We start from the raw sequence: 14274 nt of genomic DNA on the forward strand, positions 1-14274 counted from the left end.
TTTTCTTCATAAACAATCATAAAATTAGATAATTTCTTTAACTGAGGTACCTACCTGTTCTTACAATAAATTGAACTGAAATTGAAAAAACATGTTAAATAAATCACACAAGAAAACCAAATTGATATGTATTTAATGCTGGGTAAATTTACAAAAGGAAATAAATAAGCAATCTATATCACAAAACCAATAAGCAAGTTCTTAAAACACCAACAATTCTGTTATAAGTTAAAACACTGCTTTAGGATTTAATAGTCCCCAGGATACACACATTGCCTTTCCTTTCTTGCAAATTTTATGGAACAATTCTTGAAACGTTGGTATTGGGCTGTTAATGACTCGTTTGAATGCACCTATCTGTGATCTTCTTTCCAGATAATTTAAATTGAATGTGGTTGTTGTTCCCAAGCCAAAGTTTGATTGGAACTTTCCGCCTTTGTTTACCACCAAATGTTGCAAGTTTTCCAGTTTGGTGAAGAAAAATCTTAAATTCTACGAAGATCTCGCAATAACAACACTAATTAATAAACTTAAACAACCCTAAATTAAGTTTTTATTTCTTCTGTTTGTAGTTTTTGCTGTTTTTCAACTTTTTAAAATTCCTAACCTCAAAATGTTTAGCCCACTGTCAGTTGGGGCTGTGCCCTATGTTGCCACATCTTCCACGAGCAGATGTGAACCTGGTGTATTGTTGGTTGCAGTAATAAACGGACCGATGGATTATACACATTTCGAAAAAAAAAGCATTTTTTGCATGCAAAACATGTGAGATTCTTAGAATGTTTTTTTTCAAAACAATATAGTTTTCTCATTTTCATTTATAATTGCTTAATGAAAGAAACATATTGTGAGGTTTAAAGGAGGAATTTGTCAATACGGCAACGTCCAAACAGGTGATTAAAAAGATGGATAGCCCAGCTTGTAATAAACGACGTGCGTAAATTTCAATATGGCGGAGCACTTGATGACGTAACCGCCACGGGAAAAAAATGAACCATACGTGCATCAATTCTGCCGTGTTCTGCTCTCACTAAAAGACTACTTTAATCTGTCAATGTGTCAGACTTTAACACGCAACTATGCAACATTAAAAATCCTAATCACATTATAAACATATTCCAGTCCAGTTAGTCGAATTTTCAATTTGATTGATCGAACAAATAAAAAGTACCGTAAGTTTCGTATATGCATATGTATGTAAATTTCTTCGGAACCGAAAAGGTGGTCGGCCTTTTTTGTTTGTTGCATTGTTTGGTCGCTCTCGCGTAATGGACGCAGCCAGAACAAAAAAGCACAAAATTGCATCCGAACTTGCCAAAGCTCGGCCGTTTATTTTCCAGTCTGTTGCAGTCGGACATTTCAAAATTAATTCTCCGCTTACTTTTGTTTTGAAATTTCCCCGTTCTGAATTTACCTTGAATCCATATTTCAACAGGCGTAACCGGTTTAAAAATTCATGCTGTATATGCCCCCGGCAATTCGGGAGTTCTAAAGACGTTTAGGTAATTTAGCTTATGTAAAATTTAATAAATCCAGCAGCTGAGCTGTATCCAACTTTCCCCTTTCAGTTAATGAGCTTTCGGAGGCAAACAGGAAAAACGTTCCGGATTATGGAATTATTAATCTCGTTAAGTTTGTTGCCGGGGAAAGTTTCTGCTGATAGCGAACTATTCAACATAAAGAAGTAAACATTTTGTTTCCATAATGTAATTATAATATAAATGAAATATTAACAATGTTTATACATAATCATAATACTTTAAGCCACTAGTGTTTTTCATTACATAAAGTAAATGAACGAAGATTTGATGTAAGAATTTTCAGTTGGATATTTTTGCATTTTGTTGGCAATCCAGAATTCAATAATCTTCTAATGTCAAAGTTTTTCTGGATGCCTCTTTTTTTCTTTATTTTTGTTTCTCATTGTTTTTTCTTCTTCTTGCGTGTTCTCTGCTTTTTGTTTTCATCTTTCTAATCGTTCTCTTTCCGTTCTGTATCAGTCTCAGTCTCAGGTTGTTCAGTTAACAATTATTCCACTCAAGAAGCTGATAACCATATCTTGTCAATCTGTTATTCCGATTTCAAAACTACAAACTATGCGACTAAATAGAGTAAGTAACAATTAAAACTTCTTAACAATTAATTATTCTTCTCTTTTTGTTTGTTAATAATAATTGTCATTATTTTGATTTGTTTGTGGTTCAAAGCAGTGTTGCCAAGTCAAAATATTTAATGGCGGTAGAATAATCAGTCAAAAAACGGTAGATCAAAACATATTCATTCATTTTACGTTATTATACAGTGTCTTTTAATAGTTGTTAAAATTTTATTATATCATTGATTCTTGTTATAAAAACCGTACTTCAAAAATACAGATTTTTCATTTTTTTTATTAATATTTGTTTTTTTAAGTTTTGACATTAGTGACAGATATCACGTGGTTTTAAAGGATAATTTAGCTAGACAGTCACGTGACCATTGTCAAAAATCATAAATCTCAAAAACACTCTTTATGTAACCATGCGCTTAACTTTAGAGCATGGTTAGGAGGTTGGACGTTAGTGACAGTTGTCACGTGATTGTAGAACCCTATTTAGCTTGACGGTCACGTGATAATTGTCATAAATCTCAGAAACACGTTTTATATCAAATATTGCAAGAAAACGTTTTTAAATCCTGATTTTTGCAACTTTTGAGCATGGTTGAACAATTTTGACGTTAGTGACAGTTGTCACATGATTGTAGAACACTATTTAGTTAGACGGTCACGTGATAATTGGCAAAATAACTGTCATAAATCTCAGAAACACGTTTTATATCAAATACTGCAAGAAAACGTTTTTAAATCCTGATTTTTGCAACTTTTGAGCATGGTTTGACAGTTTTGACGTTAGTGACAGTTGTCACGTGATTGTAGAACATTATTTAGTTAGACGGTCACATGATAATTGGCAAAATAACTGTCATAAATCTCAGAAACACGTTTTATATCAAATACTGCAAGAAAACGTTTTTAAATCCTGATTTTTGCAACTTTTGAGCATGGCTTGACAGTTTTGACGTTAGTGACAGTTGTCACGTGATTTCAGAAGACGATTTAGCTCGACTATAAAGTGACAATTGTCAAAATAACTGTCATAAATCTCAGAAACACGTTTTATATCAAATACTGCAAAACGTTTTTAAATCCTGATTTTTGCAACTTTTGAGCATGGTTTGACAGTTTTGACGTTAGTGACAATTGTCACGTGATTTCAGATGACTATTTAGCTAGACTATAAAGTGACCATTGTCAAAATAACTGTTATAAATCCCAGAAACACGTTTTATATCAAATACTGCAAGAAAACGTTTTTAAATCCTGATTTTTGCAACTTTTGAGCATGGTTTGACAGTTTTGACGTTAGTGACAGTTGTCACGTGAGTTCAGAAGACTATTTAGCTAGACTATGAAGTGACAATTGTCAAAATCACTGTTAAATCTCAGAAAATCGTCTTGTTTCGAAAACTGTGTTAAAATGTAGGAATCCTTATTAAATTTCCTATTCAATAAACTGAAAAAGTATATGAAAAGTTTCACAACCAACATAATGGCAATAACGTAATTAAAAACGGTAGATTATATACAAAAATTAGGAGAACGGTAGAGAAACGGTAGACCTGGCAACATTGGTTCAAGGAATTCCAAATGTACATTACAAATCGAATCACTCTTCCTTGTAACAGTTGCTCTACTCTTTCTTTATTTTTTTTTAACATTTTGCTTCATCATTTAGGTTTTTGATGATGATAACTAATGTTTTTTGTGTATTTCAAAGTTTCCGGGCAATATTCTTTAGTCCTCAGTTTTTCACTCTTCTCACCGTCATTTAGAGAGTAGACAATGAATGAATCATCATCTTTATCTGCAAAAATCTTTTATTGTAACCTCGTGGTATAGTAATCTAAATTCATATTCCTCACCTAAACACTGGTTAATTGATATAAACCACGCTTTTACTACTTTTTCTAACTTGGGGAGAACAAACACGACAATGAATTCGACACTAGAAAAGGAACTGTAAACATTAAAAAGGTGTGGGGCAACATTGGCACGGCCACTCTCACTTGTAACTTCGATCACGTTCAAGTGTATTTGCACCGATCAAACAAATCCAACGCAAACCTTTTTCCGATTCGAAAACTGTGTGCAAATCAAACAAAATGTCAAGGCTGGCAACAGTATGCGACCCGCCTGAATTCCTGCACCAAGAAACTTTTATATCCCCGATAAAACTACGAAGAGACATGTTGCTGTTTAATAATTATTATAATCCCATAATAGTTATTAACAACTTCCTCTTAGCGATGACAGCTTAACAAGCGGTCGAAGTTGTATGGATAACTAGGCAATAAATAGGCTTGAGACGTAGAGGATTATCAAAAAAAAAGTTTGCTTGGAGAGTGTCACAAAGTGCTCTTTCCAACCAAGCTTAGACAGTGTTTGTTCAATTGTTGAAGATTACTTAATACCACAAACATGACTGATAATGAGCAAAAATTATAAGCTTTCGAAGGTTATCCGGTATCCTTACGATAAGTGGTTAAAACCTCAATAGTTAAAGGCTAATTGCTTGCTGAGTGGCTTAATAAATTGTATCAGAATTAAGGAAAGCAAAAGCAATTTCTCTCTAAATCACGGTTAATCGATCGATGTATGTTAAGAAGCGTTTAACATACATTAAAATTAAAACGGATTTACTACGGCCGACTAATTCAGTTAATAATATCTAATAAATCATTATAATAATGGAAAAGAATTATAACTAACTGATTAATAAAGTATACTAAGACGGATCTTCGTGCCACTAAATGAAAATGAGATATGGAGAAGAAGATATAATCATGAAATCTACCAACTTTTCAAGGAGGCACCTATCTCAGAATTCGTCAGACTACAGAGGCTACGATGGGCAGGCCACGTAGTAAGAATGCCGGATAACAGGCTACCAAAAAGGGCAGAAGATCAAAGGGGAGACCACGGAAAAGATGGGAGGATGGAGTGACAGAAGACTTGATCGGTGTCAGAACCTGGAGGAGAGCGGCGTTGGATCGACAGTGTTGGAGGCGGAAGATAGAGGAGGCCAAGGCTCAATTTGGGCTGTAACGCCATTGGAGAGAGAGAGAGAGATTAATAAAGTACAGTCAGTTTGATTTTTTTGTCTGCATCACTCTAATTTTGACATAGAAAGTGTTTTTTTTTTCATATTTCAAAACTGATTACAGTGAATTCTCGAGACCATAAAAAGCGAAAGACTGCTTACCTTGACCATGTCATGAGACAGAACAAGTACAGATTCCTACAACTGATTACGGAGGGAAAGATTGAGGGAAAACGTGGTCCCGGGCTAGACAGTGCTCTTGGCTGAAAAACATAAGGGATGGGACAGGCTTAGATTCAAACTCTCTAATAAGAAGAGCCCAAGACAGAGACGATTTTGCCAGAATTCAAGAGAAGGCACTGCAAGAAGAAGAAGATTACAGTGAGGAAACAAGAACTATAGTCTATCCGGCGAACCTACGGAGTAATAAAATTTAATGGGCGGCAACTTTGGTCGACCCGCATTACACTGTAAAACAGGGACGTAAAAGTGAATCGAGACATGAGACCCGAGAAGTCCTTATATTAGAGAGAGAAGAAGATATTATATTGTAAAACGGACCGGATATAGACCAATACTAATGCACGGGGCGGGTCAACCCCTCCTAATTTTCGCTTTTATTACTCCGTAGGTTCGCCGGATAGACTATACAGGTTGGTCCAGTTTTAAATGTCAATAATTCACCAATTCATAGCCAATTAAAAAATAAGTTGACATTCATTATGTCATTTTCCTGAAAAGTGCTTCCTAAGGAAAATACAGTCCTTCAAATTTCTGTTTAAAAAATCGTTTTTTTTTTGTCATAACTGTCAGACCGTTGCAGCAATATTGATCAAATTTGGAACAAGCACTTTATTACACGTTATTACGGTCAAAGACCCAAAACTAACCCACCCCAACTTAAAAATTGTCTTGGAAACGGAAAATTCACTTAAGAAGTTTAAAAAATATTATTGTAGCCAGTTTTCATAGTTTCCAGACAAACTAAAAGACTTTAGTTTTGAAAATTGAATTAGAAAAGATAAAAATTTCAGAAGCTTAAAAATTGTGTTTGTAACCAGTTTTCATGCAAATCGAGAGACTTTAATACTAAAAATTGACTTGTAGACATAAAAACTACTATTTCAAGAATTTGTTACTACAAATTCATACATTTAAACCTTAAAAATTGCCTTGAACCCCAAAATGTGACTGAACTAATGAAAATCAGAAGCTTAAAATTTGCATTTGAAGTAAGTTTTCATAATTTGAAGACAAATTTCAATATTTTAGTCTTGAAAATAGTCTTAGATGCAGGACATTGACATTAGATTCATGAAAATTGTCTTGAAAACGAACTTTTCGTGCTTTTTATTATGCTTTTCATTTTCTTCGAATTCTGGACTATTTTTAGTGCTTCAAAACTGCTTTCAGCAAGGAAAATCGAGTTTCAAGACTATCTTCACCAAGTTATTGACATAGCAAACTTAAAAAACAATTTTTACATTCTTCATAGACTTAAAATAGCATTCCAAGCTTTGTCACTATTAAATCGACTTCTAGACACCTCAGTGCTAAAAATTCGGGTATTTCTTAATAAACTAGACTGTTTTAAGGCTGTTTTCAGTGCCTCAAATCGAGTTTCAAGACTATCTTTACAAAGTTTTTGACTTATCAGGCCTAAAAGCCAGTGTGTCCACTGACCATAGTCTTGAAAATGTTATTTCAAGCTTCTTCACTATTAAATTGACTTCTACGCTCATAGGTACAATAATTGTAGCATCTCTAAGAAATTCAGGCTGTTTTTAATGCTTTTTAAGACTGAAAAATCGAGTTTAAGACTTTTTCCAAAAGTCAAGTTTCTTCAGTAATAAAAGTAAAAAATTTTGGTACCAAATGCTACAATAATAGTCTTGAGAACTAATTTTTAGAAATAAAATAGTCCGAAAATTTAATTTACTTCTAGACTTGTTGTCCAGTCCAGAAAATTCAGTTGTACACCAATTAAATGTAAATATACTTTTGGACTCTCTTTAGTCCTAGTAAAGTCAGTTCTAGCATTAAAAGTCAACTTTTATATTATTTTTAGTAGTAAAAAATGAGTTTCATGCACAATACAATCTTTGTCTTGATTTCCGGACTTTTTTTAGTTCTTGAATGCTAGTTTCAGACACTCAACCAGGATGGCAGTTTGAGAAAGCGAATCATAAGACCATTCCTAGTAGTAAAAAGCAAGTTTTTAGACTATTCAGTACAAATTTGGACTTTCACAAGTCTTGGATGTTCAGTTTTAAACTATTTTTTAAATTGAAATTTGGAGGACTGTATCTTCCTTAGGAAACCTTTTTCAGAAAAATGACATAATGCAAGTCAACTTATTTTTTGATTAGCTATCAAATGGTGAATTATTGACACTTAAAATTGGACCACCCTGTAGTTACGAATAGTAAAATTTTATGTAACGTGATGATTTGTCATTATATTTGATTGATGTTACTTATTTAGTACATTATTGGAATTAATTCAGTAATACTGGTCTTGTTCTTTGAATTGATTTAGGAAGTCATATCTCTTGTCATATACTTATTTATAGCTGCTTGAAAAACTCTGGTTGACCTTTATGAATTGGTAATTGCTAGTAAATTTCCTTATTAATCAAATAATACTTAATTAAGGAATTACAAATTTCTCATCTCAAAAGCGAAATAAACTTGTTTTTTGTAAATATTTCCGTGATTTTAATACAAATGCCGTTTTCTAATTAGGAGCTTACTAAAAAAGGCTGGCAGCGAAGAGCTGCTGTCGATTTTTAATTAATGCGCACGATAAATTCGGATAAATTCCGTAATTACCCGGTTAAATTGGGTGCGAAATTAGGAAATTTATCCTAAGCAAAAAGGTGAGCGCCTTAACGAGGCCGTCTACAAAAATGTACAGCTAGTCTACTTTGTGTTGCAAATTGCATATTTTGTATTCCAACGAAGGAAACTGCAAATACATATTAAGTTTTACTTTTTTTAAAAAAAAAACACACACATGTTCCCACAGTCTAATAGCTACAAACGATTCTAGTTAATTAGATTGGTGGCCTCTTTCTTGCAAAAACCAGGCTATGGATCCACCAGTTAAGTATTAATGAACACTCGAAAGTTAATTAGGCCTCCAGCTCGATTGTTATAGGATGAGTGGGTCAGTTTTTATTATGTGAACCCGGTCACAGTTTCAATCTAGTCAATACTGGCCTACAGAGACCATGTGGAACTAATCTTTTATTTCTGTCTGCCTCATTGGGCACACCCAGACCCAAAGCCGCTGGGAATATGATGATACTACTTTAAAGGCGATTAATTATCCGCTACAACGTACGTGACGATGATAAGATGCCCGGCTAAATAATCTTCCTCTGTATAGATGGGCTTTGATTACCACTTATAATAGATATTTCGTGTGTGTGATTAGTTACTGGTTTTGGGACGGTGATTTATCCTTTTGTTGTGTGACCAGGGGAAAAAATTGCGTGGGCAAAGTGTTACGTTGGTATGTGTAGGCCAGATGATGCTGCAGCTATGTTTGTTAGTTTTTTATATCTACTATTAACGATTGGTTCTAATAGTAAAAGCACCAGCAGTTAGCATGCAGTGGTGCAATGTACCGTTTTCCAACTTCACAAAAATTCAACGTTTTTCTCCGTTTTCAAGTCACTCAAACAAATCAAAATGAACACTATTAAGTTTTTTACATAAAGTAGGTAAATTTGTAAATAGCCATTTATGGCTTGACTTGAGTATCATATAAGAATGTGAATGTCGTTGAGAACCACATCTCCAACCATAAGACCCAAAAGATATTCGAAAAAAGACAGATCAGAGGGGGACTGAGCGACGTTTTTCAGATCAAAGTGTATTGTCCGTTATTACTCATCTGTCTTGGAGCGATGAGATCAGGTTTTCAGCCAGATAGGAACAGACAACAACTGGAACTCCTTTCAGGAGATATTTTTGCATTACTTACCAGTTTTGACCAAGGGCTTTAATATGATGTTTATAAATTCTGCTCAAGAAGCCGTAAGTAAGAGAAGCTTGCATCAACCAAACGCAAACTCTCATTCGCACATTAACGTGAACTTGAATTCCATATATCTATCTATGGTGGATGAGAGTGTACTCACACGTATTTCTAAAAACCTAAAATCAAAACGTGATGATGAAGTTTCTTCTTAAAAGGTGCATAGAGGTGATAACAGAACATAGAGGGCATATATCCTACTGCCCTAAAAACAGCCACTGTTATACTTATATTAAAGAAGGGTAATGCAGATAATCTTGAAAATTATCAACCCATTAGTATATTGTCTTCTTTTTCAAATTTTTTTGAACGAGCTTTCTATAATAAAATTGTAAATTGTGTGGAATTCAATAAATTTATTTCAAATTTCCAGCACACAATTGAGGCCTAAGATGAGTTGATATCTGAGATTTCGGATGCTCTGAAGGAGGGAAATCTTTGTGCAGATTTGTTTTCGACTGCCTCGACCACAACAGTCTACTTTGTAAACTTAATAGATACGGTATTAGGGAATGTGCTTTGTTGTGGATAGAGTCTTATCTCCAGGGTCGTACTCAGTATGTGAAAATAAAGGACAAAAAATCAGAAAGCCTTCAAATGAAATTAGGTATACCCCAGGGCAGTATACCTACTGGCTCTTCATAATAGTAACTGCTTAATAAACTATGCAGATGATACTAATTTGATCATAAAAGATAACAGTCTATCAAAGTTGGTATTGAAAGTAGAAGAACAATATAACTTGATAAACAGGTGGTTTAAAGTTAATATGGCTTAAATTTAAATTCGAAAAAACTTACAGTGCCTGTTTTTCCGAACTCAACAAAATAAGATCAGTGTGCCTTCTGAACTCGTGTTCCTTCTGACTCTCATTTGATGACATTCATCGCTCAAATGGGTAGCTCATGTTGAGAGTCTCTGTAGAAAGCTTAACACAGGTCTGCTATAGTCTCAGAATTATAACAAAATATCTTCATTTGGATGTGTCAAAATTACTTGACGATTATGTACTAAACTTGTTATTTGATCTACTGATTTTTAGTGTACATTTGTATTTTTAACCTTCTGTTTGATGTGACCTGTTTCAAACTTTGTGATTTTACTCAAATATGTTTTGAAATAAACGCCTTTTGACTTGACTTTGAGAATAAACATCAAGTCAAGTATTTGAAAAATCAAGTAATTTGAAAAATATACTTGATCATATTATTTATGGGCCCGTTCGTTTTGGTGCTCCATGGAGAACTTTGACAGGTGTCAATTAAACTTTACAGTGTTGCTAGCTGAAAATTATTTAAATTGTCACAATTACGTTACGTGCTGGTACAATTTGAGCTTTTCCAAATGTTTAAATGTAATTTACAGATTTTCTAGGTAAAAGATAACATTTTTTGGTCACGTGACTGTTGTACACAAGTTTCAACTTAACTTTACAATGTAGCGAGCCGCAAACTTAAATTGTCAGGATCACGTGACGTGCCTTTACTATTTTTAGCTTTTCCAACTCTTTAATTGTAATTTCCGGACTTTTCAAAGTTAAAGATGAAATTTTTTTAACTTAACGTTACAGTGTTGCCAGCCACGAATTTAAATTGTCACGATCACGTGACGTGCTTTTCAATTTGAGCTTTTCCAAATGTTCAAATGTAATTTACAGATTTTTCTAGGTAAAAGACGACATTTTTTGGTCACGTGACTGCTGTAGAGAAGTTTCAACTTAACTTTACAATGTTGCGAGCCGCGAATTTAAATTGTCACAATCACGTGACGTGCCTTTACTATTTTTAGCTTTTCCAACTCTTTAATTGTAATTTACGGACTTTTCAAAGTTAAAGATAACATTTTTTTGATCACGTGAATGTTGTTGACAAGTTTTAACTTAACGTTACAGTGTTGCCAACTTCGAATTTAAATTGTCACGATCACGTCACGTGCTTTTACAATTTGAGCTTTTCCAAATGTTTAAATGTAATTTACAGACTTTTCTAGGTAAAAGATAACATTTTTTGGTCACGTGACTGCTGTAGACAAATTTAAACTTAACTTTACAATGTTACGAGTCGCAAACTTAAATTGTCACGATCACGTGACGTGCTTTTCAATTTGAGCTTTTCCAAATGTTCAAATGTAATTTACAGACTTCTAAAAAATGTTAAGCTATTTGACTTGATGGATCCTTAAGTGTAAACAAGAAGATTATAAGTCAAACTTCCGAAATGCTACTTCCTTCTTTGTTTAGGATTCTTTAATAAAATAATGCCGCATCGCTTTAGTAGACTTCTTTAAATTTAAAATTGTTTTTACTATCCTTGTCCAAACCAACGTACGTAGAGAGAAAATTAGTGTTTAGTCGCCGTTTGACAACGTTATCCTTGAAATTAGTCATTAACTCGTTTCGTTTCACTGAGACTCCTCAGAATGATGGTAACTACTAAAAAAACCATGGTATAGTCATGGTTATTGCTAAACTGTTGTCTGTTAGCATAACTAATTAAACCGTTTGAAGGATCAAAGGTTTTTAAACCGCTACTACTTATTATAACACAAATTACCTATGTTAAATGTACTTTTTTAAATGTTTTAAACATGTAATAAATATTCATATCAGAGTATTCCGATGAGATTTTTCTGAACCGGACATTGTAAAACCTGTTCTGATGCAAGTTCGGTCAACTTGACCCTTTCTGGTTGATGATATAAGATAAGTGGGGTTTGGCAAACTGATTTTTGTTTTCAACTCAGCTTTGATGCTGATAATTGTGCAATTTCACGATGCCCTCGTTAACCTTTTGTTCTTTGATGTACCTTCTTCACAACCTACATCTTTAAGCGATATTTCCGTATGATGGTTTTTAACTTGTCATCACATTTATACGCATAGACAAAGACAAAAGTATTGGAACGACCTCCAATTAACCATAAAACTCACCTTTCGCAACACATTTCGCCACCACAAGACAACACCACACCACACCAATAAAAACCTTCATTTTTCTGGTCGTTTCGTAATCAAAATGCGTTCCTGCACCCCTTGTATCTAGCTAGACAAACTTTGAATCGAAAGTGAAAAGCTGGCTACTGTACCGATTTAGTTCACTTTACTGGTACATTGCTATTGTGCCCGCGCGATGGTACCAACGCGACCGATATTCGAAATGGTACTGCTTCTATGGTACCGCCACCAAGATACCATACCGCATAATCGACTCGAGCTAAAAGACACGTTTTGTTGCGAGTGGGTTCTTGCGTTGGTACCTGGTGCAAAGTCGGAGGTGCTAATAATGTTGGTGGTATCATGGCAAACGTATCATGTATGGTTCTATAGCTTTCTTTGTTTCAGTTTTACCATGCAATTTTCCAGATCTAATCAGTCAATTGCAAAAAGTGTGTTTTTGACTACAAAAATGCTTAAGAAAGTAGATAGTATTTTTCAAAGTTTACTACTAACTATAAACCAACTTGCATTAACTAAGTTTGTGGTGCTTCCACATTTGACATTGTTGTCTTTTGTAATTTCGATTGCCAGAAGTAAAAATTATCCCATTCGTGGAAGAGCGCTAGAAAGTGCTTAGTCTACATGTGCAGCACAGTGGGTAGTTTGTGATTGGTCAAAAAAAGCAGCTTTCAGTTTGCTGCTAGTAATCTTTTAACTTTAGCGTTGATGCACTTTGTTATTTTTGTTTTAACAACTTTAAGTGGTTGTTACACTTAACAGCATTTATAGGTACATGAAAATTACCATTTTTTCTATTTCTTTAGCAGCATTTATAATTTGAAACATCTGGTTATAAATAGCTATTGTACATTCTTAAACGGTTCAAAGAAAATGGTAGAGAAAAAAACTATTCTCTAATTGGTCGGATATGCAAGAATCGCATTTTTTCGACGTCTGAATTATTTGCATTATTCAATAAACTCGCTCATTACGGTTTCGTGATAAAAATCATTAAACCAGGTAATTAAGAAGATATCTCTCAGATCGGATTTTGTACTTTTTCATTCTGGCTCCGTTCAAAACTCGCATATGTGCCTACTTTATCTTGTAACATCGCCCGAAAACAGTTACGTAAATGAAGTTCCCAGTTTGTCTATAATTAGCGGCCGTAATCTTTTTCTGAACAATGAAAAATGGTTATCGCTCTTGCAATTAGTTTTATCCTAATTGAATTGCGACACTATTGTAATGGAAAATGGGGTTTACAGTTAACGTATATGGGTATTAGAATCCCACTTGCCAACCAACCTTTCTGAACTAGATTCAGCTAAATCATTACATTTAATCAGAGGAACTTCCCTTTGAAAAGCTCCACAAAAAGAATCAATAAATAGAAATAAGACTCATGGAAGCCGCTGCACCATTAATAAAACCTTTTCATCCCGACGTCGTTTATGAGACAGCGAAAATGGCCCACGCAGCCGGATGATGATCAATCGAAAGAAACTATGTACTAATTATATTGTCGCTAATTACGAGTAGATCGTTGGATGGGGTGGTATTTTGCCCTATTAAATCACGCAAATTACCGGATGTCTGTACTGACAAACTTAGCAAGAAATCAGTCGATAATAGTAAGTAATGGTGCAAAACAAAATACTTCTATTATACACAACGAACAATTATTGTAAGTGACATAAAATGATTATCTAATTTTATACAGTGTGTCCAAGATAAGGAGAGTCACTATGGGGATCTTGACAAAGGTTGGAGAAGCAGATTTGGTTAAATGGAAGAAAAGAAAAATTGTAAAAAAGACCTTAATACCATTCTTCCAAATTTTTTGAAAAATGAACAGTTTTAAAATGCCTTTTTTGCACTTATTTTACCCAATTTAAGGTTCTTTGGTATAAATATACCTTTTGCTATGTTGAAATACTTTTATTTAAACTCCAATCAATTTCGTTAAACCGCTATTAGAAAAAGGATGACTACAAAATGGCAATGATATCTTTGAAGCAAATTTCAATTGGGTCCATAAATTTACTGATCAAATTGGTAAATTGAATTTCGACACACACTGAATTTTACTTTATCTTACCTGAAATAACCGGTCACGGTAAAATGATTTATTTACAAATAAAACGCAAATGA

General features: G+C 33.9%; 1 protein-coding gene and 1 long non-coding RNA gene across 2 annotated transcripts in view; both read right to left on the reverse strand.

The window, feature by feature from the left end:
- Nucleotides 1-12385, reverse strand: part of qsm (Zona pelucida superfamily protein qsm) — a 73072-nt gene extending 60687 nt beyond the window's left edge. The window contains exon 1 of the mRNA XM_081972883.1: nucleotides 12115-12385. Coding sequence (XP_081829009.1) covers nucleotides 12115-12175 — 61 coding nt within the window. The 5' untranslated portion in view covers nucleotides 12176-12385. The remainder of the gene's footprint in view (nucleotides 1-12114) is intronic.
- LOC145724556 (uncharacterized) lies at nucleotides 113-7863 on the reverse strand. The gene is made up of 2 exons (XR_014177041.1): nucleotides 3964-7863; nucleotides 113-3905 (listed from the first exon to the last, which is right to left on the reverse strand). It is a non-coding gene; the product is annotated as an uncharacterized LOC145724556 (long non-coding RNA).
- Nucleotides 12386-14274: the final 1889 nt, after the last annotated feature.

This window comes from Ips typographus, linkage group LG2 (assembly GCF_016097725.1).
Source record: "Ips typographus isolate SLU linkage group LG2, UJ_Ityp_2.0, whole genome shotgun sequence".
Taxonomy (NCBI): domain Eukaryota; kingdom Metazoa; phylum Arthropoda; class Insecta; order Coleoptera; family Curculionidae; genus Ips; species Ips typographus.